Source organism: Phacochoerus africanus, chromosome 3 (genome assembly GCF_016906955.1).
Source record: "Phacochoerus africanus isolate WHEZ1 chromosome 3, ROS_Pafr_v1, whole genome shotgun sequence".
Taxonomy (NCBI): domain Eukaryota; kingdom Metazoa; phylum Chordata; class Mammalia; order Artiodactyla; family Suidae; genus Phacochoerus; species Phacochoerus africanus.
The window spans coordinates 97,230,267-97,255,023 of NC_062546.1; the positions used below are offsets into that span (position 1 = coordinate 97,230,267).

General features: G+C 40.6%; 1 protein-coding gene and 1 non-coding gene across 3 annotated transcripts in view; one reads left to right on the forward strand and one right to left on the reverse strand.

The window, feature by feature from the left end:
* Positions 1 to 24,757, forward strand: part of TUBGCP5 (tubulin gamma complex associated protein 5) — a 44,554-nt gene that overhangs the window by 6,283 nt on the left and 13,514 nt on the right. Inside the window, exons 5-16 of one of the 2 annotated variants that reach the window (XM_047772200.1) lie at positions 239 to 318; positions 982 to 1,117; positions 6,270 to 6,387; positions 7,426 to 7,515; positions 9,045 to 9,138; positions 10,149 to 10,395; positions 12,421 to 12,623; positions 14,105 to 14,220; positions 16,952 to 17,220; positions 18,407 to 18,605; positions 19,744 to 19,932; positions 21,784 to 21,966. In XM_047772200.1, the coding sequence (XP_047628156.1) occupies positions 239 to 318; positions 982 to 1,117; positions 6,270 to 6,387; positions 7,426 to 7,515; positions 9,045 to 9,138; positions 10,149 to 10,395; positions 12,421 to 12,623; positions 14,105 to 14,220; positions 16,952 to 17,220; positions 18,407 to 18,605; positions 19,744 to 19,932; positions 21,784 to 21,966 (1,924 nt within the window). The remainder of the gene's footprint in view (positions 1 to 238; positions 319 to 981; positions 1,118 to 6,269; positions 6,388 to 7,425; positions 7,516 to 9,044; positions 9,139 to 10,148; positions 10,396 to 12,420; positions 12,624 to 14,104; positions 14,221 to 16,951; positions 17,221 to 18,406; positions 18,606 to 19,743; positions 19,933 to 21,783; positions 21,967 to 24,757) is intronic. The other variant, XM_047772201.1, reaches the window with a different exon arrangement.
* Positions 23,485 to 23,588, reverse strand: LOC125123864 (U6 spliceosomal RNA). The gene has a single exon (XR_007134233.1). It is a non-coding gene; the product is annotated as a U6 spliceosomal RNA (small nuclear RNA).

Sequence of the window (24,757 nt, forward strand, 5' to 3'; positions counted from 1 at the left end):
TTCTAGTCGGATTCGATTCTGATGAGCTACGATGGGAACTCCAAGAAAAATTATTTTTGAGGATGAAAAAATGTTAACTGTGTTATAGAATGTCAGTTTATGGAGTGTTTCAGTATTTTTGATCTCTTATTTCCCAAGTGTATTTTATTTTGTGCATTGTTAGATTTTTTACTATAATTTCAGAGTTTTTCCTACATGTTTTTGATAAAGCTGATGAGATTCTTCTATTATATTTTAGAGAAGAAAGATGATTTTGACTGGGGAAAATATTTGATGGAAGGTGAAGAAATTGACCTTGGCCCAAACGTAGACACACCAGTAAGTGACAGCCATTTTGCTATGAAAAATATAAATATATGCCAAGTGATACAGATGATTTTTATGGATCTTTTTGCCCTATAGCAACTTAACTAAAACAGATCAATGTGTACCAAATTATAGTTTATTATGGAAGAATGAATAAGATTTTGCACCAAAATGTAGGTACTAGAAAGTTGAACAAAATGAATATAAGTATCCCCTAAGGAGCTATAAATCTTGAGATTTTGCCACCAAAACTAATTCCGTCCTGTAATAAATACTAACTTTCAAGTCATGTAGGAAAAAGTTTCATTTGGTATAGTTTTTGCTTTTCTTGTGGAATTTTCTTAATCTTTTAATCTAAATGGCTCCAGTTGTTAGGTGCTCTAGAGGTAAGGTGTATTTCCTTCTTTTTTTTTTTTCTTTTTAGGACTGCACCTGCAGCATGTGGTAGTTCCCAGGTTAGGAGACAAATTGGAGCTCCAGTTGCTGGCCTATGCCACAGCCACAACAATGCCAGATCTGAACCATGTCTGTGACCTACACCACAGTTCACGGTAATGCTGGATCCTTAACCCACTGAGCGAGGCCAGGGATCGAACCCACATCCTCATGGATACTAGTTAGGTTCCTTACCTCTGAGCCACAGTGGGAACTCCTGTATTTCCTTCTTTTAATCAGAACTGGTCTGAAGAAAGTGAAGACGAAGATGATCCACAGCCCTTGAGCAGAGAGGACTCTGGGATTCAGGTGGACAGGACACCATTAGAAGAACTAGATCAAAACAGAAAACCAGCATCTCGAGTCAGCTGGAAAGGTACTCTGTTCTTGGATGCTGCTGTCATTTTCTTTTTCTTTTTGTTTTATGGCTGCACCTGTGGCATATGAAAGTTCCCAGGATAGAGGTCAAATTGGAGCTTTAGGTGAGGTCTACACCACAACCATGTCAACACTGGATCCAAGCCACATCTGTTACCTATGCCACAGCTTGCGGAAACACTGGATCCCCAACCCACTGAGGCCAGGGATCAAACCTGCATCCTTACGGAGACTACATTGTGTCCCTAACCTGCTGATCTACCATAGGAACTCCTTTGGATCATTTTCTTTTTTCTTTTTTTTTTTTTTTGGTCTTTTTTGCCATTTCTAGGGCCGCTCCTGAGGCATATGGAGGTTCCCAGGCTAGGGGTTGAATCGGAGCTGTAGCCTCCGGCCTACGCCAGAGCCACAGCAACGGGGGATCCGAGCCGCGTCTGCAACCTATACCACAGCTCACTGCAACGCCGGATTGTTAACCCACTGAGCAAGGGCAGGGACCGAACCCGCAACCTCATGGTTCCTAGTCGGATTCGTTAACCACTGCGCCACGACGGGAACTCCTGCGTCATTTTCTAATAGAAAAATTCTCTGGAAGGAAAGCAAGCTTTGAGAGTCAGTACCATGTGATTTAAGATGTTGGTAAGCTCTGTCATCCTTATAAAACAAACCCTTTTGTTAAATGACTAGTAAATCTTTCTTCTTTAGTGCCTAAGAAGTAGCTCTATAGAAGTAATGTTGCAAAGCATTTACAATGCAGTTTTGGTCTTTTTTAAATAGTTCTGAGAACTTTGTTAGTCCTAAATGGTTATTTTTATTAGCAAAGAATTGGCTTTGCTAAAGTCAGTGACTAGATGAAAAGAAAAAAAGATTTATGAAATTTAATTTGATCTATACAATGTAATTTTTATTGATGTGACTTTTTGCTTTTTAGGGCCGCCCCCGAAGCATATGGCAGTTCCCAGACTAGGGGTTGAATTAGAGCTGTAGCTGCTGGCCTACACCACAGCCACAGCAACACAGGGTCTGAACCATGTCTGTGACCTACACCATAGCTCACGGCAATGCCGAATCCTTAACCCACTGAGCAAGGCCAGGGATTGAACCTGTGTCCTCACAGGTGCTAGTCAGATTCGTTAACCGCTGAGCCACTACGGGAACTCCTAATCTATACAATTTAATTTTAAATCTGAATGTCTGCTTTTTCGGTTTTTGGTTTTTTTTTTTTTTTTTTTTTGGTCTTTTGTCTTTCCAGGGCCTCACCCACGGCATATGGAAGTTCCCAGGCTAGGGGTCTATAGCCGTCAGCCTACACCACAGCCACAGCAAAGCCAGATCCGAGCCGAGTCTGTGACCTACACCACAGCTCAAGACAATGCCGGATCCTTAACCTGCTGAGCAAAGCCAGGGATTGAACCCGAAACCTCATTGTTCCTAGTCCGATTTGTTTCTGCTGAGCCACAACGAGAACTCTGGCTTTTTCAATTTTTATTGAAAAAAATATGAATTGGTAGACTCTAGAAAGAGCTGGGAACAACCTTGGACATTAGAATATCTACTCCTATAGTTCTCATGTGGAAGGTAAATAAAGGCCTGGTTACAGTGGTTTTCCCATGGTCACAGCTGTGCAGCTAACTCCAGAAGCTGAGGTCTGTGACCTGGCCCTGTTCACTGTACCTGAACCTTGACAAATGAGCATAAAGCAGTTAAAGCTGATTTAGTATGCTAAGGATTCTCTGGTTTCTTTTCTCTTTAACTTTTGAATTGGACCCTTAGAGCAGATTGTGGACTAATTAGCTCAGAGCACAGCAGTAGCAGTCCTTGCAGGGTCTTTTGGTTTAATTTATTTCTTCTCTTCTGCTGTTTCTGATTTTTCACTCCCCTTTCCCTTTCTCTGCCAGCCCAGTGACAGGATCTTGTTCTAGTGTATTTGATATCTCATCTCCCATATGTTGAGTTTTTGTAAAGTATATTGTGTTGGTTGGTATATTCTGTTGTTTTGGGGGTTTTTTTGGGGTTTTTTTTTTTTTTTTGCTTTTTTTTTTTAGAGCCACACCAGCAGCACATGGAAGTTCCCAGGCCAGGGATTGAATCAGAGCCGTAGCTGCTGGCCTATACCACAGCCACATCAACACCAGGTCTGAGCTACATCTGTGACCTACACCATAGCTCATGGCAATGCCAGATCCTTAACCCACTGAACAAGGCCAGGGGTCAAATCTGCCTCCTCATGGATACTAATTGGATTGTTCCTGCTGTACCACAATGGAAACTCCTGGTATATTGTGTTTTAAATTAAATACTGATATTATGCTATGTGTGAACTGTATTCTGTTCCTCTTTTCATTCAATTCTGTTTTAAATCTGTCCATGTCACTCTATGAACATCGTTTTGTTGCTCCTAACAGCTTCATGGGATGCTGCAGTTTGCAGCACCACATTTCTATTATTGCCTTTCTTATGGTCAGGCCCACCCTCACCCCCTTTCCCATATCGACCTGGCCCAGATCTCATCCCCATTTGATTAGGTCCCCCTCTGGTTCAGTCTGCTGTTGTTTTCATTTGCACGTGTCAGCTACTTAGGATAAATATTTGGGATCCCTTATGGCCTTCAGTCTTGTGCCTTCCATCATGTATCGAGTGACAACCTTTGCTTGTTTTTCTTTGGAGTTTCATGTCCTTCTTGTCCATCCCCACCACTCAGAGTTCTTTGTATAACAAGTTTTAGACATTGCAGTTATCTTCCTCTAGTTAGTTTCCTGTTAACATTTTTCATAGCATCCTTCAGACAGAATCTGTTATTTTTAAAAATATTTTATTGTATTCAACTCTGAATTTTTCATGATATTGGTTAGAATTTTGGGCCTTGATATTTTTCTCTTCAAAAATATTCACCAGTATTTTCCTTATGTTTGCTTTTTTATAGCTTGTGTTTAGTGACCACCAGATCCTCTTCTATGTATGAAGGGTGGTTAAATGGCCCAGCTTCTTTTTCTCCCATGTCATGAGCAGATTTCCCAGTATTATCTAGTGAACAGTCCATTCTTCCCACATTGCTTTGTGGTTCTAATATTATTATATAGTGATACACTTATTTATTTCTGAACATTGAATTCTCTTCCTTGTGCGTGAGTTGCCAAGGAACAGACTTTTAATTTATATGGCTTTATAATACATTCCAACACATAGAAGGTAAGTTTCCCCCTCATCTCCTTTATTCTTTTTTTAAAATTGGCTTGGCTGGAGTTCCCATTGTGGTGCAACAGGAACGAATCCGACTAGGAACAATGAGGTTGCAGGTTCGATCCCTGGCCTTGCTCAGTGGGTTAAGGATCTGGCATTGTCATGAGCTGTGGTATAGGTTGCAGGTGCAGTGTAGGCCAGCAGCAACAGCTCTGATCAGCTCCGGGGAACCTCCATATGCCTCGGATATGGCCCTAAAAAGCAAAGCAAAAAAAAATTGGCTTGGCTATTTGTGGACTGTAATTCTTCTATAGGTATTTTAGGAGCAGTATCAGTTCCTTTTTAAAAATCCAACTGGAGGGAGTTCCTTGGTGACTCAGTGGGTTAAGGATCCAGTTTTACTGCTGTGGCCTGAATTCTCTTGCTGACCCAAGAACTCCCGCATGCTGTGGAAGCAGCCAAAAAAAAAAAAAAGTCCAGCTGGATTTTTTATTGGGATGGCATTGAATTTATAGATTTAGCTTGAGGAGATTCGATGTCTTTACTGTGAAAATATCTACCCTGTAATTTTTTTAAGTCTTACAAGATAGGAAATTTTCTTTGTAAAGATCTTAAGTATTTGCTAACTTCTACATATGTTAATAATTCTTATTGTGAATGATGCCTTTTTTTGTTTCCTTTATTGTTGGTGTAGGGGGACACTTGGTTTTTGTAAAATGTTCTTATATCCAGCATTCTTGCTGAGCGCTCATACTGATTATAATTGTTGATCCCATTGGGTTTTGTTTTGTTTTTTTGTTTTTGTTTTTGTTTTTTGTTTCTTTTTTTGTTTTGTCTTTTTGCCTTTTCTAGGGCTGCTTCCGAGGCATATGGAGGTTCCCAGGCTCGGCGTCAAATTGGAGCTTTAGCTGCTGGCCTACAATACAGCCACAGCAATGTGGGATCCAAGCCACATCTTCGACCTACACTGAAGCTCACAGTAACACCAGATCCTTAATCCACTGAGTGATGCCAGGGATTGAACTCGAGTCTTCATGGATACTAGTTGGGTTCATTACTGCTGAGCCACAACGGGAACTCAGAATTACTTATCATATCTTTATCTGGTTTTATAAGCAAGGTTATATTAGCTTCAGAATGTTAAGCAGTTTTCCCTTTTTTGTTTTCTGTAATAATCTGTATAAAATATCTAATCCTGTAATTCCTGTTGTGACACAATAGATTAATGATCCTGCTTGTCTCTGGAGGTGCTGGTTCAATCCCCAGCTCAGCACAATGCGTTAGGATCTGGCTTTGCTGCAGCTATGGCATAGGTCCCAGCTCTGGCTGAGATTCCATCCCTGGCCTGGGAACTTGCATATGCCTTGGGGGCAGCCAAAAAAGAAAAAAAAAATCTAATCCTTCAAGGTTTAGTACTAGTCCTGAGACTTTGAATATGCATGAGAATATCTTTGGGTACCATTTCATTTTTTTTCATGATTATTGAACTGTTCAAATACATTGTTTGTGTCTTCTTATTCACGGGGTTATTATTTTTTTTTTTGGTCTTTTTGTTGTTGTTGTTGTTGTTGTTATTGTTGTTGTTGTTGTTGCTATTTCTTGGGCTGCTCCAGCGGCATATGGAGGTTCCCAGGCTAGGGGTCGAATCAGAGCCCGTAGCCGCCGGCCTATGCCAGAGCCACAGCAACTGAGGATCCGAGCCACGTCTGCCACCTACACCACAGCTCACGGCAACGCTGGATCCTTAACCCACTGAGCAAGGCCAGGGGTCGAACCCGCAACCTCATGGTTCTTAGTCAGATTCATTAACCACTGAGCCACAGTGGGAACTCCCTGTCAGCTGTTATTTTAAAGAGCCTTTTTCAGTTGAATATTCAGATGGAGTCATAAGTCCACATATTGTAGCAGAGTTGATCAAGTGTTTCTTTTGTTAGCTCTCATGAGTTAAACATAACTAAATTTCATTCCAGTAGATGAGCCGGATGCCCGAAGCTGGCTAGAACAACACGTGGTCCGTCAGTACTGGACCACTAGGTCCTCAAAGTTTCCTCATAGTTTACATTTGCACTCCAATCTAGCTGCCATCTGGTAAGTAGCTAAAGTTTTCTTTTCATATGTTGATGGAAGAGACTTTAATGTTGTTGTTTTTCTTCTTCTTCTCTTTTTTGGCTGTCTCATGGCATATGGAGTTCCTGGGCCAGGGATCAGATCTGAGCTGCAGTTGCCACTCATGCCACAGCTGTGGCAACACTGGAATCCTTTAACCCACTGTGTTTGGCTGGAGATTGAACCTGCGTCCCAGCATGCCAGAGACACCACTGATCCCGTTGTGCCACAGCAGGAACTCCAAAACTTTAATGTTTTAATATTTTGTTTTGATTTGTGACTTAAATCAAGTACTTGAAATTTTTAACAATTCCAATTGAACTGTTTTGAATTATTATTATTATTTTTATTTTTATTTTTTGTCTTTTTGTCATTTCTTGGGCTGCTCCCGCGGCATGTGGAGGTTCCCAGGCTAGGGGTCGAATCGGAGCTGTAGCTGCCAGCCTACGCCAGAGCCACAGCAACACAGGATCCGAGCTGCGTCTGCAACCTACACCACAGCTCACGGCAACGCCGGATCGTTAACCCACTGAGCAAGGGCAGGGATCGAACCTGCAACCTCATGGTTCCTAGTAGGATTAGTTAACCACTGCGCCACGACGGGAACTCCCGTTTTAAATTATTTTAATTATTATTTTTAAATGAGGTTATTATTTAACTATAGTCTGTCTTTTGATTTTTTCTTTTAAATGAATTGGTATATGTTAGGCCATCTGTTTGATTTCTGTTTTAGCACACTTACTGAAAAAATAATTATTGTTTTTCTAAAACAATACATAATTTTAAGCATTTGCTAAGTCAGCAATAAACATAACAATTAATATTGCATTTAAGGAGCCTCCTGAGAGTATTTTAGTTTACTTGTGAAAATGAATATGGGAGAACATTTAAAACCTGTTTTACTTCTTTGCTTATTGATTACTGGTTAAGTCATCACTAAATTACATATATTTTTTGAGACTTGTAATTTTACTTAATGAGAAATCTTTTCATTGACATTTGGTGTTTGTCATGTAATAGGGATCAACACTTGTACAGCAGTGACCCCTTATATGTTCCAGATGACAGAGTTTCTGTTACGGAAACACAGGTTATTCGGGAAACCCTATGGTAAGAACTGTTAACCTAATTCATAAAGACTATTAGTGAAAAGCAGAATTTTGTTTTTTTAAAGAAAAGTGTTCAAAGATTTTTCATATGCAAATAGAGGCAGGCTATTAGGTAGGAACCCAAAACACTTCCCTGTGGGCATGTAAACTTAAATTAGGGGACTCAGGAAGCCTAAACTTCAGATTTGACCATGGAGATTTTGATATATTAACTTCTTTTTTAACTTACTTCTTACTTGATTTAACTAAGATTAGACTGTATGACTTCAAATTGAGGTGTCTCGTGTGCTGCTTACTCCTTTTTAGGCAGAGCCTCTCAGTGAGAGTTACCTGTGCCCCTACCTAGAAACCAGGAAAGTAGGAATTTAAATTGTACTCAAAAATGGAAATGAGAGATATAACATGTAGTGCTATTACTACTGAGATTTCCAGGGTCTGGTTCTCTCTGCCATAAAATAAAGTATTTACATTCCTAAAAATGGAAAGATCTGTTTGGACCATCACATGTGTGAGGAAATGCTTTGACAATACTGTTTTGGACTTTATTTTATTTTATTTTTTTCAATTTTATGGCTGCACCCATGGCATATAGAAGTGCCAGGGCCAAGGATTGAATCTGAGCCGCAGCTGTGGCATGCAGCTGTGGCAACACCGGATCCTTTAACCCACTGCACCAGGCTGGGGAATGAACCTGTGCCTCCACAGTGACCCAAACTGCAGCAGTTAGATTCTTTTTTTTTTTTATCTTTTTGCTCTTTCTTGGGCCGCTCCCTCGGCGTATGGAGGTTCCCAGGCTAGGGGTCCAATTGGAGCTGTAGCCACCGGCCTACGCCAGAGCCACAGCAACGCGGGATCCGAGCCGTGTCTGCAACCTACACCACAGCTCATGGCAACGCCGGATCGTCAACCCACTGAGCAAGGGCAGGGACCGAACCCGAAACCTCATGGTTCCCAGTCGGATTCGTTAACCACTTCTCCACGACGGGAACTCCAGCAGCTAGATTCTTAACCCACTGTGTCTCAGTGGGATCTCCGTGCTTTAGACTTTTTATTTTTTATTTTTTAATTTTTTTTTGTCTTTTTGCCTTTTCTAGGTCTGCTTCTGAGGCATATGGAGGTTTCCAGGCTAGGGGTCTAACTGGAGCTGCAGCCACTGGCCTACGCCAGAGCCACAGCAACCTGGGATCCGAGCCGCATCTGCCACCTACACCACAGCTCACTGCAACGCCGGATCCTTAACCCATTGAGCAAGGGCAGGGATCAAACCCGCAACCTCATGGTTCCTAGTCAGATTTGTTAACCACTGTGCCACGACGGGAACTCCACTTTAGACTTTTTAAAAGATGATATTGAACTATCTTGAGTCTTAAAATAATTAGATAAAAAAGATTGATATTTTCTATTTTCTAATTATCTGACCTGTGCCATCCCTCACCCGTCCCTTCTTTTTATGAAAATTTCTTAGGCATTAGTGTAATGAACATTTTTCAAGACTTAAATTTCATTCGTCTTTTTTTTATTTCATTTCAGGTTACTTTCAGGGGTAAAAAAGCTGTTTATATTTCAGTTGATAGATGGAAAGGTAGCTGTGAGAAACAATGTTATGGTAACTCACTTGACACATGTAAGTTATTTGCATTTATTGTAATTAAATAAAATTAAATATTGTAATTAAAATTGTAACTTTAGAACATTTTGCAGTATTAAAATTAACTGCTAAATATATTTAAAATCCATAAGACAAAATTAAGTTTGTATCTTTACAGTATTTAGAGAATTGTTTGGGATGTTCATACTTAGTTTTGTTTTATGTTTTCTGATTTTTTTTTTTTTTGTCATTCTGTATTGGGAGAGCTACTATAGTTTTTCTGCCTATGGTATTATATGTTTACCTTATATGTATATGGGGGGTTTTTTGGTTTTGATTCTGTTTTTTTGTTTTTGTTTGTTTTTTGTTTTGCTTTTTAGGGCTGCTCCTTTGGCATATGGAGGTTCCCAGGCTAGGGGAGGAATCGGAGCTGCAGCTGCCGGCCATAGCCACAGCCACAGCAACACCAGATCTGAGCCATGCAAACTCTCCCACAGCTCACACTGAGCAGGGCCAGGGGTTGTACCCGCATCCTCATGGATATTGGTCTAGTTCGTTACCACTGAGCCATGACCAGAACTCCTGTTTTTAGAAAAAATATAAGCCAAAATATTATATTTTATAAAAATTAATGCTTATACTATTTCCTTTGAATATGAAACTGAATATTTGTTTTATAACTTTATCTGTTACTAAGCATACTGTTTAAAATGATCATAGGAACCATGAGGTTGCCGGTTCGATCCCTGGCCTTGCTCAGTGGGTTAAGGATCCAGCATTGCCATGAGCTATAGTGTAGGTCGCAGACATGGCTTGGATCCCGAGTTGCTGTGGCTGTGGCATAGGCCAGCGGCTACAGCTCCAGTTAGACCCCTAGCCTGGGAACCTCCATATGCCTCAGAAGCGGCCCTAGAAAAGGCAAAAAGACAAAAATTAAATAAATAAATGAAACGATCATAGAAGAAATATTTTACACTGAGGGGGATACGAATAACAATGCCTGCAGAGGACTGACTTTAAACCATTGTGGTTTGCTTCTGTTGTAGAGCTGTTTACGATCAGTACTAGAACAAATAGCTGCATATGGCCAAGTTGTGTTTCGACTCCAGGAGTTCATTGATGAAGTCATGGGGCATAGCTCTGAAAGCACGTTACCTGGAAATGGTTCTGTTCCCAAGAAGTCGACTGACGCACCCTTTAGAACATACCAGGCTTTCATGTGGGCCCTGTACAAATATTTCATTAGTTTCAAAGAGGAACTTTCAGAAATTGAGAAGTGCATCATCAATAATGGTATTTAAATATTCTTCCTTTTTATTCATAAGACACATTGGAATGCTGTTTAGGTTAACAATTGATATAAGATTTGAAAATTACATGGCAAATAAGTAATTCTCCTGAATACACTCGTTTTGGGAGGGTGGGGGTGCATACCTATGGCATGTCGGGTTCCCCAGCTAGGAGTCAAATTGGAGCTGCAGCTGCTAGCACACGCCACAGCCATGGCAACGTGGCATCTGAGGCACATCTGTAACCTGTATTACAGCTAATGGCAACGCTGAATCCTTAACCCACTAAGTGAGGCCAAGAATTGAACCTGCATCCTCAAGGATACTAGCCGGGTTCATTACTGCTGAGCCACAAGGGGAACTCCCTGAATACACTCATTTTTAAAAATTATTTTAAGCCATTTTATTAAAAATCATTTTTAAGCCATTCATTTCTCAAAATCCAAACAGTATAGAAAGATTTATACTGAAAAATTCTTTCTGTGCCAGTGCCCAAGCCCAGAGGCAACCAAGTGATCAGTTTCTTAGGCATCCTTCCAGAAATAATTTGGACCTATGTAAAGCAAAGCATATTCATTTACACATATGTAGTAATCTATTAACTGGTCTCTTCAAAGTGTTTCTTTTTTTTTTTGTCTTTTTTTTTGCTATTTCTTGGGCCACTCCCTTGGCGTATGGAGGTTCCCAGGCTAGGGGTCCAATTGGAGCTATAGCCACCGGCCTACGCCAGAGCCACAGCAACGGGGGATCCGAGCCGCGTCTGCAACCTACACCACAGCTCACGGCAACGCCGGATCGTTAACCCACTGAGCAAGGGCAGGGACCGAACCCGCAACCTCATGGTTCCTAGTCGGATTCATTAACCACTGAGCCATGACAGGAACTCCCCCAAAGTGTTTCTTAATTTAAACTTTGAGGATTATACCATGCAAATATATAAAGAGCCTCCTCGTTCTTTTTTACAAATTGAGCCTTTTGTTGTATGGATGAATCATAGACCAGTCACCTTTTGATGGCCATTTAGGCTGTTTCTGATCTTTTATTGTTGCCAGCAGTGCTTCAGTGATAACCACTTATGTGTAAGTAATTGTACACATGTTCAGAAAACACGGTACCTATAGCAAAGATTCTTCAGAGTGGAATTGCTAAGTCAAAGGTTATGTGAGGGCATAGGCAATTTCAATAGATATTGCCACATTGTTCTCCACGGAGATACAGATAAATAACTTTACACTCTTGCCAGGATTATATATGAGTACCCATTTGTTCACAGTCTTGCCAACGGTGTGTTTTGAAACTTGAGTTTTCTCCAATATGATAGGTGAAAATGGTGGTGACCCAGTAAAGGTGATCACTGTAACCTTTATATTTATAACTACTGCAAAAAATATAGTACACTGAGGTCCCACGTCCCCATCACCCAACTTCCTCTAGTGTTAACATCTTACATAATTATAGTATGTTAGCAAAACTAAGAAATCGACATTGGCACAATACATTAACGTGTCTGCAAACCTGACATGGGTTTTACCCGTTTTGCAGGTACTTGGCTTTTTGCAGGGAGGTTCTTTGACATTTTATCACATGTGTAGGTTTGTATAACCACCTCCATATTTAGGTTCGGAGCTATGCCATCCTGATGAGGGAACTTGTTCTTGCTGCCTTTTGTCGGCACCCTTCCCAGCTTCCCCTCACTAAAATGGAACCCACTGTAGTCTGTTTTTGTTTGCCCAGTGTAGTTTTTATTTTGCATCCTTTTTTCATAAGTGAGGTTGAGTGTCTTTCTCTGGGTTTAAGAAGCACTTGAATTTCCTTTTCCATGAAATGTCAGTTCCTTCATTTATTATTTTTCTAAGTTGTCTTTTCCTTCTTTAGTGAGTTTTTTTTTTTTTTAGGAAAATTTATATGAGATTAAAACTCACCATCCTCCAGTTTGCTGTGCTTTTCCACAAGTGTCTTAGCATTTATATCACGTTTTGACTGCAGATATATTTCCTTGCTAATGAGTTTGATTTCTGGGTATTTGCAGATACTACAGTAACTCTTGCAATTGTGGTGGACAAGTTGTCACCTCGACTGGCTCAGCTCAAGGTTCTGCACAAAGTGTTTAGTACTGGAGTAGCAGAAGTTCCACCTGACACTCGAAATGTTGTTCGGGCATCTCACCTGCTTAACACCCTGTACAAAGCCATCCTTGAATATGACAATGTTGGAGAAGCCTCTGAGCAAACTGTATGTGGGACCCTTGTCTAGTCCACTGAGTGTAACTCATTCTGGTCAACCACGGGAGTGGTGGATAATCTGTCATAGATCTTCACAAAATTGGTGTATCAGAGAGTTGTTCTGAGTTTTCTTTTTTTTTTTCCATGGCATATGGAAGTTCCCAGGCTAGGGGTCACGGTCACATTGGAGCTGTAGCCAGCCTATACCACAGCCACAGCAATGCTGGATCTGAGCCTCATCTGCAACCTACACCACAGCTTACCAATCCCTGACCTCAGAGGTCAGGGATTGAACCCGAGTTCTCATGGATACTAGTTGGGTTCGTTAACCAACTGAACCATGATGGGAACTCCTGTTCTGAGTTTTCAAATTAGCTTCTAAACTTGAGACTGCAAGAAACTAGTTTTTCAGCCATAATTGCCAAGATCACCAGAAGAATGCCACAAGAATAAAATGTAAAAGCAAGCTGTGAAAAATACCTAGATGATTTATATAGATATTTATAATAACCCTTTCTTAAATGAAAATAACAAATCCATGATATAAAGTATCTAGAGTAGTCAACACAGAAAAAGAGAATGGTAGTTACCAGGGACTAGGGGAGAGGAGAAAAGGGGAGATGGTTAATAGGTAGAGTTTCCATCTTGCAGCATGAAAAAAATTTGGAGGAGGTCTGTTTTCACAACAGTATGAATACACTAAACACTAATGAACAGTACACTTTAAATTGGTTAAGGTAGTATAATTAATATGTATTTTTTTACCATAATTAAAAAAAAATACAAGTCTAACTAGAGACTATAATCTAGAAAAGCTGCAGGTTAATTTGGATGTTTTACCTTATTTCTTGGTGTAACTTTGTTTTCTCAACATTTTTGTACTGCATTTCAGTAAAAAAGAAGTTGATTTCTTTCAGCTCTGCAATTTCTTTTTTTCCTTCTTTTTCTTTTACGGCCATACCATGGCATTTGGAAGTTCCTGGGCCAGGGATTGAATCCAAGCCCAAGCTGCAGTTGCGCCAAATGTCGGATCCCTGAACCTACTGTGCCAGGCTACAGATGGAACCCACACCTCCACAGTGACCAAGCCGCTGCACTCATATTCTTAACCCACTGCGCCACAGCGGGAACTTCTGTACTTTCTTTTTTCTTAGGACCGATAGTAGAATGAAATCAATTCCTAGTTGTTAAGGGACATTTTGCTAATAGTACTATTTGGATATGATAATCATATCCCAGTTTGGACTGTCCAATTTAAAACTGTTGTCCTCGTGCACCCTTCGCTCCCAGGACAATATGTCTTAGATTTAGGTGAGGTTTTCCCCAAGAATTTTATAGTGTATGGTTTGGATTTTAAATTTCTTACTTTGTTTCAAAAAGCATAGAAGTCAGATCCTTTTTTAAAAGCTGCTTCAGAAATGCTTAAGCCTCGTTTTATGCAGAAATGAGGGAGTTCTGAGAGTGGATGTACATACTACACTGTCTCCTCAGGTCTCCCTGCTCTTCTCCCTCTGGGTGGAGACTGTGCGGCCCTACCTGCAGATTGTTGATGAGTGGATCGTGCACGGGCACCTGTGCGATGGTGCCAGGGAGTTCATCATCCAGAGGTGAGGGAGCCGTGCCTGACACTGGCTTTGCCTCTTCTTCCCCATGGAGATCATGCATTTTCTTAGCTTCAGATGATACGAGTGGTTCTCAAGACAGATTGTTGTGTCACCATAAGCAGATTCTATTGCTTTTTTATTAATTTTTTTTTTACATTTTTTTTTTTAATTTTCCCACTGTACAGCAAGGGGGTCAGGTTATCCTTACATGTATACATTACAGTTACATTTTTCCCCCAGCCTTTCTTCTGTTGCAACATGAGTATCTAGACAAAGTTCTCAATGCTATTCAGCAGGATCTCCTTCTAAATCTATTCTAAGTTGTGTCTCATAAGCCCAAGCTCCCGATCCCTCCCACTCTCTCCCCCTCCCATCAGGCAGCCACAAGTCTCTTCTCCAAGTCCATGATTTTCTTTTCTAAGGAGATGTTCATTTGTGCTGGATATTAGATTCCAGTTATAAGTGATATCATATGGTATTTGTCTTTGTCTTTCTGGCTCATTTCACTCAGTGTGAGATTCTCTAGCTCCATGAATGTTGCTGCAAATGGCATTATGTCATTCTTTTTTATGGCTGAGTAGTATTCCATTGTGTATATATACCACATCTTCTGAATCCACTCATCTGTCGATGGACATTTGGGTTGTTTCCATGTCTTGGCTATTGTGAATAGTGCTGCAATGAACATGCGGGTGCATGTGTCTCTTTTAAGGAGAGTTTTGTCCGGATAGATGCCCAAGAGTGGGATTGTGGGGTCATATGGAAGTTCTATGTATAGATTTCTAAGGTATCTCCAAACTGTTCTCCATAGTGGCTGTACCATTTACATTCCCACCAACAGTGTAGGAGGGTTCCCTTTTCTCCACAGCCCCTCCAGCACTTGTTATTTGTGGATTTATTAATGTCTATTGCTTTTTTATAGAAGACATCAGGTACCAGCCAAAAAGTAACTTTCACTAAGTTTTATGTCAGTTTACAACTTTGCTTATTGGCAGATTATATTTTGGAATGATAGTGTGTTTATGGCTGGCTGGTGTGCTGAATGGCACATGAGTCCCTTAAAATGAATAGGTGATTCAGATGGTTTCATTAATGGGAATCAATATCAGTAAGATAAAATACTTGAAAATATTACAGAATATGTTTCTAATTTATTTCTTCTAATTAGCTTTTTTAAAAACTTTTTTAGTATAATATTTAATAAAACAGTTAAGGAAAATCTTAACCCACTTATGATGATTCCCCTTTATAATTTTTCTGAAAAAATGGAAACTGTAGTATAGAACTATTTGCACTCTCTTAGCTCAGTCTTGTTTTGTTTTTTTGTCTTTTTTTTTGCCTTTTCTAGAGCCGCTCCTTTGGCATATGGAGGTTCCCAGGCTAGGGGTCTAATTGGAGCTACAGCTGCTGGCCTACACCACAGCCACAGCAACATGGGATCCAAGCCATGTCTGCAACCTACACCACAGCTCACGGCAACGCTGGATCCTCAACCCACTGAGCAAGGGCAGGAATCGAACCCGCAACCTCATGGTTCCTAGTCGGATTTGTTAACCACTGTGCCACGACGGGACCTCCCCTCTTAGCTCAGTCTTAAGTGCTGCACTCTGTGTGTGTGTGTTTATATTGATAGCTACCCATTTAACTCATCAGAAAGAGTAACTTTAAGTACTTAGAGCTACAGAAAAGTAACCCTGTTTACACTACTCATATAAGTGAGGCAGCCCTTCTTTAGCTGAATCTTGGGTCTGTAATTACATCATGTTTCTTCTATTGTATATGAGAATTTCTGTAAAAATGGGATTCTGGCTATTATTAGAGGCTGATGACTAATCCACATTTCGTCATTAAAACAGTCCAGTTAAGATTCTATGTGTGGAGTTCCCATCATGGTACAGCGGAAACGAATCTGACTAGGAACCAATGAGGTTGCGGGTTCGATCCCTGGCCTTGCTCAGTGGGTTAAGGATCCGGCACTGCTGTGAGCCGTGGTGTAGGTCACAGGCGCGGCTTGGATCTGGCACTCCCCTGTCTTAGGTGTAGGCCGGCAGCTACAGCTCTGACTCGACCCCTCGCCTGGGAAACTCCATATGCCGAAGGTGTGGCCCTAAAAAGCCAAAAAGAAAAAAAAGTATCTATATGGAGAAAAAAGATGTTGAAGTGTGGAGTTTACTTTTAGAGGATTTTTTTTTTTTTTTAAGCTGAATCTGCAGCATATGGAAGTTTCTGGTCTAGGGGTTGAATCAGAGCTGCAGCTGCCAGCCTATAGCACAGCCATAGCAGCAGGGGATCCCAGCTGAATATGTGACCTACACCACAGCTTATGGCAATGCCAGATCCATAGCCCACTGAGCAAGACCAGGGATCGAATTCATGGCCTCACGGATACTAGTCAGGTTTGTTACCATTGAGCCATGACAGGAACTCTCTACAGGAAACTTATTCTACCTTTAAAGAGAACCGAAGTAATCATATCTTATTTATTTCTAGTTCAGGAAACTTTCTGCTTAGTTAAATTTTATTTATGCCATTCGGAGTATTTATCTACCTTTCTTTGTTAAACTAAAGTCAGATAAACTTCTACCACATTTTACCTGAAGATTGCATCATTTTACTAATAATTGATATTTCTGTGCTTTGGAATGTCTGGACAACATGCCTAAGCTAGAACAGATATGCCATTGTTTTTAAGGAATAAAAAATTAAAGTTTGCAATTCTTTTGAATTCCTGTAGAAACAAAAATGTTCCAGTAAATCACAGAGACTTTTGGTATGCAACTTACACACTATACAGTGTATCAGAAAAGACAGAAAATGAAGAAAAAATGAGTGATAACGCTAGTGCGAGTTCCGGCAGTGACCAGGGGCCCTCCAGCAGGCAGCACACCATGGTGTCCTTCCTGAAACCTGTCCTCAAGCAGATCATCATGGCTGGCAAGTCGATGCAGCTGCTGAAGAACTTGCAATGCGCGGAGAGCACCACGTGCCAGGCCATGGCCAGAGGTACCCCTTCAGCGGTAGGGTAGCCATCATGAGATACATCATTATTTTGCAGTTTGAAAATTATCAAAGTTTTTTATTTCCATGGAAGTTATCACCACGATCAAATTAATAGATGATACTGCTCCTGCCTGAAAAAAGATTGTCCTCACTAGAAACTTTTATTTTTTTTTAGGGCCGTAGGTGTGTTATATGAAAATTCCAAGGCCTGGGGTTGAATCAGAGCTGCAGCCGTTGGTCTACACCACAGCCACAGCAATGCCACATCTAATCCTCATCTGTGACCAACACCAGAACTCACGGCAACAGCAGATCCTTAGCCTGCTGAGTAGGGCCAGGGATCGAACCCACATCCTCATGGATACTAGTCGGGTTCATTTACACTGAGCCACAACAGGAACTCCAGTCACTAGAAGCTTTTAGCATGGTGTTTGAAAGGCAGTGATAATGGTTCCACTTGCATTGTCCTTGCTCTTGATGCCTTAGGACTAGTCCTTTAACAGTAATTCTCTGGCATTTAATGCAATGCAGCCTTTAGCATCTGAGGACCATGAACTCTGGCACATACGAATATTTTGGTTAGCAGTTCAGACTTGATCATAGTTTTTAAGAAAACCTTGATATAATTTCTGGTCTTTTTTGATGTAATTTAAGCAATATGACTTAAAGTTTTATCAACTGACTATAAAGGCTTTGAGAGGTATAGATGTGACCTTATTTGTTTTGTTTGTAAGTCACCTTAATGTTATATTAATTACTTTGAATTACTGTGTCTACTTTAAGTAGTACTTTTATTTTGTGGAATATTTCCTTTTTAACTGAATATTAAAACAAAGAGCTTTCCAGGGCCACTGTTGGAAGTGTTTTGCAGTGAAATCATGACTTCCATTAGTGTTATCATAGAGCTATCTACGACGGTGGTAAATTTCAAGCATCCTGCTTAGGCTGTTATCTCCTCGGAAGAAACTAGCTTATACTTTGAATGTTTAACCATGAATTTTGCCCTTGTCTAACAGAGAGTATAAAAAATGTTCAGTTGTATTATATTGTAAAGGGAACAAAACAAGGATAGACTTTCATAGGCCAAAAGAAAAATACGAGACTATGTTTCGGTAAGATTACTTAATATCTCTTAATGTTACTTATCTTTCAGAACATAGTTCACCTTACACATTTCTTTATGTTTCAGATGCAGAAAGAAAAAGCCTGTATACCCTCTTTCTGGAGTCAGTACAGTCTCGTCTTCGACATGGAGAAGACGCCACTGCCCAGGCCCTCACTGAGCAGCAGGCCACCAGAGAGACCCTCATTAAGATGCAGTCCATCGCCGAGAGGCATCTTGAACTGGATGATGTTCATGATCCACTGCTGGCGATAAATTTTGCAAGGTGATACACACCTACAGGATTTTCAGTGTTTGAGATGGCAGAATCTGTGCTGCAATATTTAGTAACTTTTTTGTTTCTGCCAGGTAGGGCTTTCCAGCCTTAAAAACAGAAACCTCTATAGCTTCTCCTTTCTAACGAGAGGAAATATGGGACAATGTTTGTTCATTTATTTCAGATGTATAATTTGGCCTCCTTATTTTTTTGTGAAAATCCACTCTCTTATGTGCCCTAGGCCCATGGCCAGTGCTGTCATTCATAACAGAAGCTGCTTGTGGAAGTTGGGATCCTGGGACATGTTGAGTCAGACCCTCCCTTTACATCTTGGCCCTTAAGTGCTTTTAGACGCTTAGCCTCATGAAATAAGTTAACACCCACACCATACCCTGTGTATTGTCTTACGGTCGTCATTCACTGCCTTTGACCCTAATGGCTAGAAAGACCTACTCACTACTTGACCCTTTAGACAGAAGCAACTCTGTGAAGGACTGCTTCACACAAAGAATATTTTGAGAAAAAATATTTTTATTTCTGTGATACTTGGTGATTGTAGGGTAAAAGGTAAAAATGAGACTCTGGAGTTTTGTTTTAAGAAAATTCTATTGAGGTGAATAGATGAAGATGTATATGTATAATAGAATACTATTCAGTCATAAAAAAGAATGAAATTTTGCCATTTGCAGCAATTATGAATGGACTTGGAGGATGCTATGCTTAGTGAAATAAGTCAGACAGAGAAAGACAAATACTGTGTATCACTTATATGTGGAATTTAAAATATTAAGCAAACTATTGATAGAACAAACATGAAAATATAACAAAAAGGGACTCACAGGTATGAAGAACAAAATATTGATTATCATTGGAGAGGGAAGAGGGGAAGGGCAAGGTGGGGTAGGAAATTAAGAGGTGCAAACTACTATGAATAAAAGAAAAAGCTACAAAAAATATACAGCACAGGGAATATGCCAATATTTTATAATAACTGTAAACTTTAAAAATTATGAATAATTGTGTTGTACACCTAAAACTTAAATAATATTGTAAATGAATCAATTTTTTAAAAGGAAGTGCCGTTTTTTTTTAAAGAGCAGTCTGTTCAGAGCAGCTCTAAAAAAGATTTATATTTTTATGTTTAAAGGTTGTATTTGGAGCAGAGTGACTTTCACGAGAAGTTTGCTGGTGGAGACATATGTGTGGATAGATCATCGGAATCTGTCACTTGCCAAACTTTTGAATTAACACTGAGATCTTGCCTTTATCCTCATATTGACAAGCAGTATCTAGATTGCTGTGGAAACCTCATGCGAACTCTAAAAAAAGATTACAGGTATAAGTGAGTTATTTAGTTTTGGGAGTAGTCAGTAGTTTATTGTACTTTAAGAGTAGTCCAAATTAGTTTTTTTTTTTTGTCTTTTTTGTTGTTGTTATTGTTGTTGTTGCTATTTCTTGGGCCGCTCCCGCGGCATATGGAGGTTCCCAGGCTAGGGGTTGAATCGGAGCTGTAGCCTCCGGCCTACGCCAGAGCCACAGCAACGCAGGATCCGAGCCGCGTCTGCAACCTACACCACAGCTCACGGCAACGCCGGATCGTTAACCCACTGAGCAAGGGCAGGGACCGAACCCGCAACCTCATGGTTCCTAGTGAGATTCGCTAACCACTGCGCCACGACGGGAACTCCCCAAATTAGTTTTAAACCTGTATTTCAAGCTAATTTTTATTAGAATAGAAATGGATATGTAGTAAACAGTTTTCTTTTGAGAGGTTCAGTTTACTATCAATGTTTTAACTTTATTGTAAAATTTAATTGTTTCTCAGAACTTATCCCAAATGAAATACAAAAATGCTTATCACAAAATTTGCCATCAGAGGGAAAAACATGAAATTACTTAGTTATTGTATGACTAGCTCTTTAAACATGGCCTATCCAGGAGTTCTTGTCGTGGCATAGTGGTTAAGGAACCTGACTAGTATCCATGAGGACGCGGATTTGATCCTTGGTCCCACTCAGTGGGTTAAGGATCCGGCGTTGCTGTGAGCTGTGGTGTAGGCCAGCAGCTGTAGCTCCGATTCAACCCCTAGCCTGGAAACCTCATGTGCTGCAGGTATGGCCCTTAAAAGACAAAATAAATAAATATGGCATATCCATATTGAAATAAGGTTTATTCATTTTATTCATTTCCATATATGAACTTTATAAAGTTCATACAAATTGTGTTTATACAGGGATTTAAATAAAAAGTTTCTTAAAGCTAAACAACAGGATATATAATATGGTAAGAACTGTATATTTTTTTATAATGTATAGGGGGAAAAAAAGACTGAAAAAAAAAAAAAATACCCTAGGAGTTCCCATTGTGGCTTAGCAGGTTAAGAACCCGACTAATATCCATGAGGATTGGGTTCAATTCCTGGTCTCGCTAAGTGGGTTAAGGATCTGACATTGGTGCAAGCTGTAATGTAGATCACAGATGCAGCTCGAATCTGGTGTTTCTGTGGCTGTGGCGTAGGCCAGCAGTTGAGCTCCAGTTGGACCCTAGCCTGGGAACATCCATATGCCATGGGTGCAGCCCTAAAAAAAAAAACCTCTAAATATTAACAGTGGAAATTCGTCATGAATAGTATGATTTAGATTAACTTTTTTTATTACACTTTTGTGACTTGGCTCAATTTTCTTCAATGTTGTAAAAAAGATAACTTATTCTTTCTGATTATTAAAAGTAAACTGTATACTATTTTTACTACTTTTGTTGGGTTTTTTTTTTTTTTGGTCTTTTTAGGGCCACACTCATGGCATATGGAGCTTCCCAGGCTAGGAGTCGAATTGGAGCTAGAGCTGCCAGCCTACGCTACAGCCACAGCAATGCCAGATCCGAGCTGAGTCTGGACCTATACTGTAGCTTACAGCAACACCGGATCCTTAACCCACTGAGCAAGGCCAGGGATCGAACCTTTGTCCTCATGGATACTAGTCAGATTCATTTCTGCTGAGCCACAACAGGAACTCCTTTTTTTTTATTATTACTTTTGAAGGTCTTTAAGATGTCTTACTTTTTCTAATTTTAGTAAATGTAGATTGTAAACCTATTTTTAAAAAAATGATAGTTTACAAAACCTTGTACTGATCTAGAATCCCATCTTATAAGCCTAAGACCTTTCTGTCACTTATTTTTTCTTCAGGTTGGTTGAGTACTTGCAGGCCATGAGGAATTTCTTCTTAATGGAAGGGGGTGATACCATGTATGACTTCTACACATCAATTTTTGATAAAATAAGAGAAAAGGAAACCTGGCAGAATGTGTCTTTTCTTAATGTCCAGCTCCAAGAAGCAGTAGGACAACGTTATCCTGAAGACAGTTCACGGTAAGATATGGGATGTCCTTTTATTTTAAATATTATGAAGTAATCCAAGTGCCACCAACTCTTCTATGACTTTTTAATATATTGTCTTTTTTTTTTTTTGCTTTTTAGGCCCGCACCTGCGGCATATGGTGGTTTCCAGGCTAGGGGTCTAATCAGAGCTACAACTGCCAGCCTGTGCCATAGCCACAGCAACTCGGGATCCAAGCCGCATCTGCCACCTACACAACAGCTTACGGCAAGGCCAGATCTCTAACCCACTGAGCGAGGCCAGGGATCAAACCCACAACCTCATGTTTCCCAGTCGGATTCATTTCCACTGTGCCACAACGGGAACTCCCCAATGTATTGTCTTAGTTAACCCTCATACCAATCCCCTGTGAGTTTTACTGGTGTTATTTTACACATTGGGAAACTGCGGCATCAGCAACTTGCCCACTCAACGAGAGGAGACAGTGGCATGGGGCTGTGTGTCTGTGGACTAATGGCCCTCCTCACGTGGCTGGAGTCTGCACTGGCTGCCTTCTTGCCCCACAGGCCCCGCCCTCCAGCCAGCTGTACCAACCTTTGTTGTAGTATCCAGGGCAGTGTTCTGAGAGATGGCAAGCAGAGCCCTTAAGCACTAGCCAGCCCAGGTGAGGAAGGGGAATTAGATTGTACCACTTTCATGACAAGGTTGCCTGTTTTCAAGCTGTTGTACCAGCTTATCCCCAGCCTGGGATCTCACCTTCCCTCCTCCTGTCAGTCAGCTTGCTGAGCAGCTTGGCCAGGTCTGAGGGTTGGCACCACTAAATATTTGTATGGCAGAGTCTCATCTTCCCCCTCCTTGGCAGTCAGTCCTTTTTCCTGTTCCATGTCCTTGCTTGGCTACATTTCTTGGCTCCCTCAATGGCTCTTGAAAAGTAGTAATAATAATAATTAACATTTATTACATGTTTTCCTTACAGCTATGCCAGGTTACTGACCATGTACTGCTTAGTAGTAGATAAAATAATTTCTTTTTTTGTCATGAGTTACCTTTGATTCCTCCATAAAAGCAGAATTTTCATCAATTATATGGTTAGTAAAAGCAGAATAATTGCTAGATTTTTTTTAAATGTTATTTCCCCAGTACAGTTTTTTTTTCCTACTGTATAGCATGGTGACCCAATTACACATACAGGTACACATTCTTGTCTCTCTTTTTTTTGTTTGTCTTTTCTAGGGCTGCACCAATGGCACATGGAGGTTCCCAGGCTAGGGGTCCTTTTGGAACTGTAGCCACTGACCTACGCCAGAGCCACAGCAACGCCAGATCTGAGCTGCATCTGCAACCTACACCACAGTTCATGGCAACGCCGGATGCTTAACCCACTGAGCAAGGCCAGGGATCGACCTGCAACCTCATGGTTCCTAGTTGGATTCGTTAAGCACTGAGCCACGATGGGAACTCCTGGAAAGTTTCATTTGTGCTGTATATTAGATTCCAGATATAAGTGATATCATATGGTATTTGTCTTTCTCTTTCTGACTTCACTTAGTAAAAATATGCAACGCTTCACGAATTTGCACGTCATGCTTGTGCAGGGGCCATGCTAATCTCTGTATCATTCCAATTTTAGAATATGTGCTGCCGAAGTGAGCACTAGATTTTTTTTTTTTTTTTGCTTTTTTAGGGCTGCACTCAATGCATATGGAGGTTCCTAAGCTAGGGGTCTAATTGGAGGTACAACTGCCAGCCTACTCCACAGCCACAGCAACATGAGATCTCAGCTGCATCTGCGAACTACACTGTAGCTCACAGCAATGCTGGATCCTTAACCCACTGAGTGAGGTCAGGGACCGAACCTGCAACCTCATGGTTCCTAGTCGGATTCATTTCTACTGTGCCATGACAGGAACTCCTAGATTTTTTTTCATAGTAAGAAATTTGTGCCCAACAACCCCCAGAGGAGGCCAGGGTAGGTTATATTTTTCATTGTTGATAGAAACTCATGAATTTTTGTTTTTAGTGTGTTTCAGTCTATTACAGTTACTCCTTTTTTTTTTTTTGCTCAGACTGTCCCATATTTCCCTACTGGGAATTCCTTCCCTTGACTCTAGTCATCTTGGAGAGCATCCTTGCTTTCAGGCCTGGGTGTCTGGGCTCATTCTGCGCCCTTCCTGCCCTGGGCTGTGCACCTCTCCCAGAAGCATGGTCCTGTCTATTCTGTGGCTTTAAAAGCCCTCGATGTGAATGCTGGGGTGTTCAACTCTACCTGGTTGTTATGACTTCTGGGCTCACACAGTGGATGGAACTAAGAAATAGAAAGAGGAAAATGAATCATTAGCTCATGTTGATATTTCAAATTATATTAAAGATTACAGGATTTCATTTCTTCACTTTTCCTTTGTATCTCTTCCTTTGAGTGCTTACAAATGCTTTAACATAAATACTTATTGTTTTATTCTGTAATAAATCACAATAGTTACAAAGCAATACACCAACAAGCCCACCTAGAGTTTAAAACATGCTTGTGATTGTATTCTTTTTCTTGTAGTTCAAGTCATCAGAATCCTATATTTCTTTTCTTTCTTTCTTTCTTTCTTTTTTTTTTTTTTTTTTGTCATTTTAGGGCCACACCCTCGGCATATGGAGGTTCCCAGCCTAGGGGTGTAATCAGAGCTGTAGCCACTGGCCTACACCACAGCCACAGGAACGCCAGATCCAAGCCGCATCTAAGACCTACACTGCAGCGCACGGCAACACTGGATCCTTGACCCACTGAGCAAGGCCAGGGATCAAACTTGAATCTTCATGCTTCCTAGTCAGATT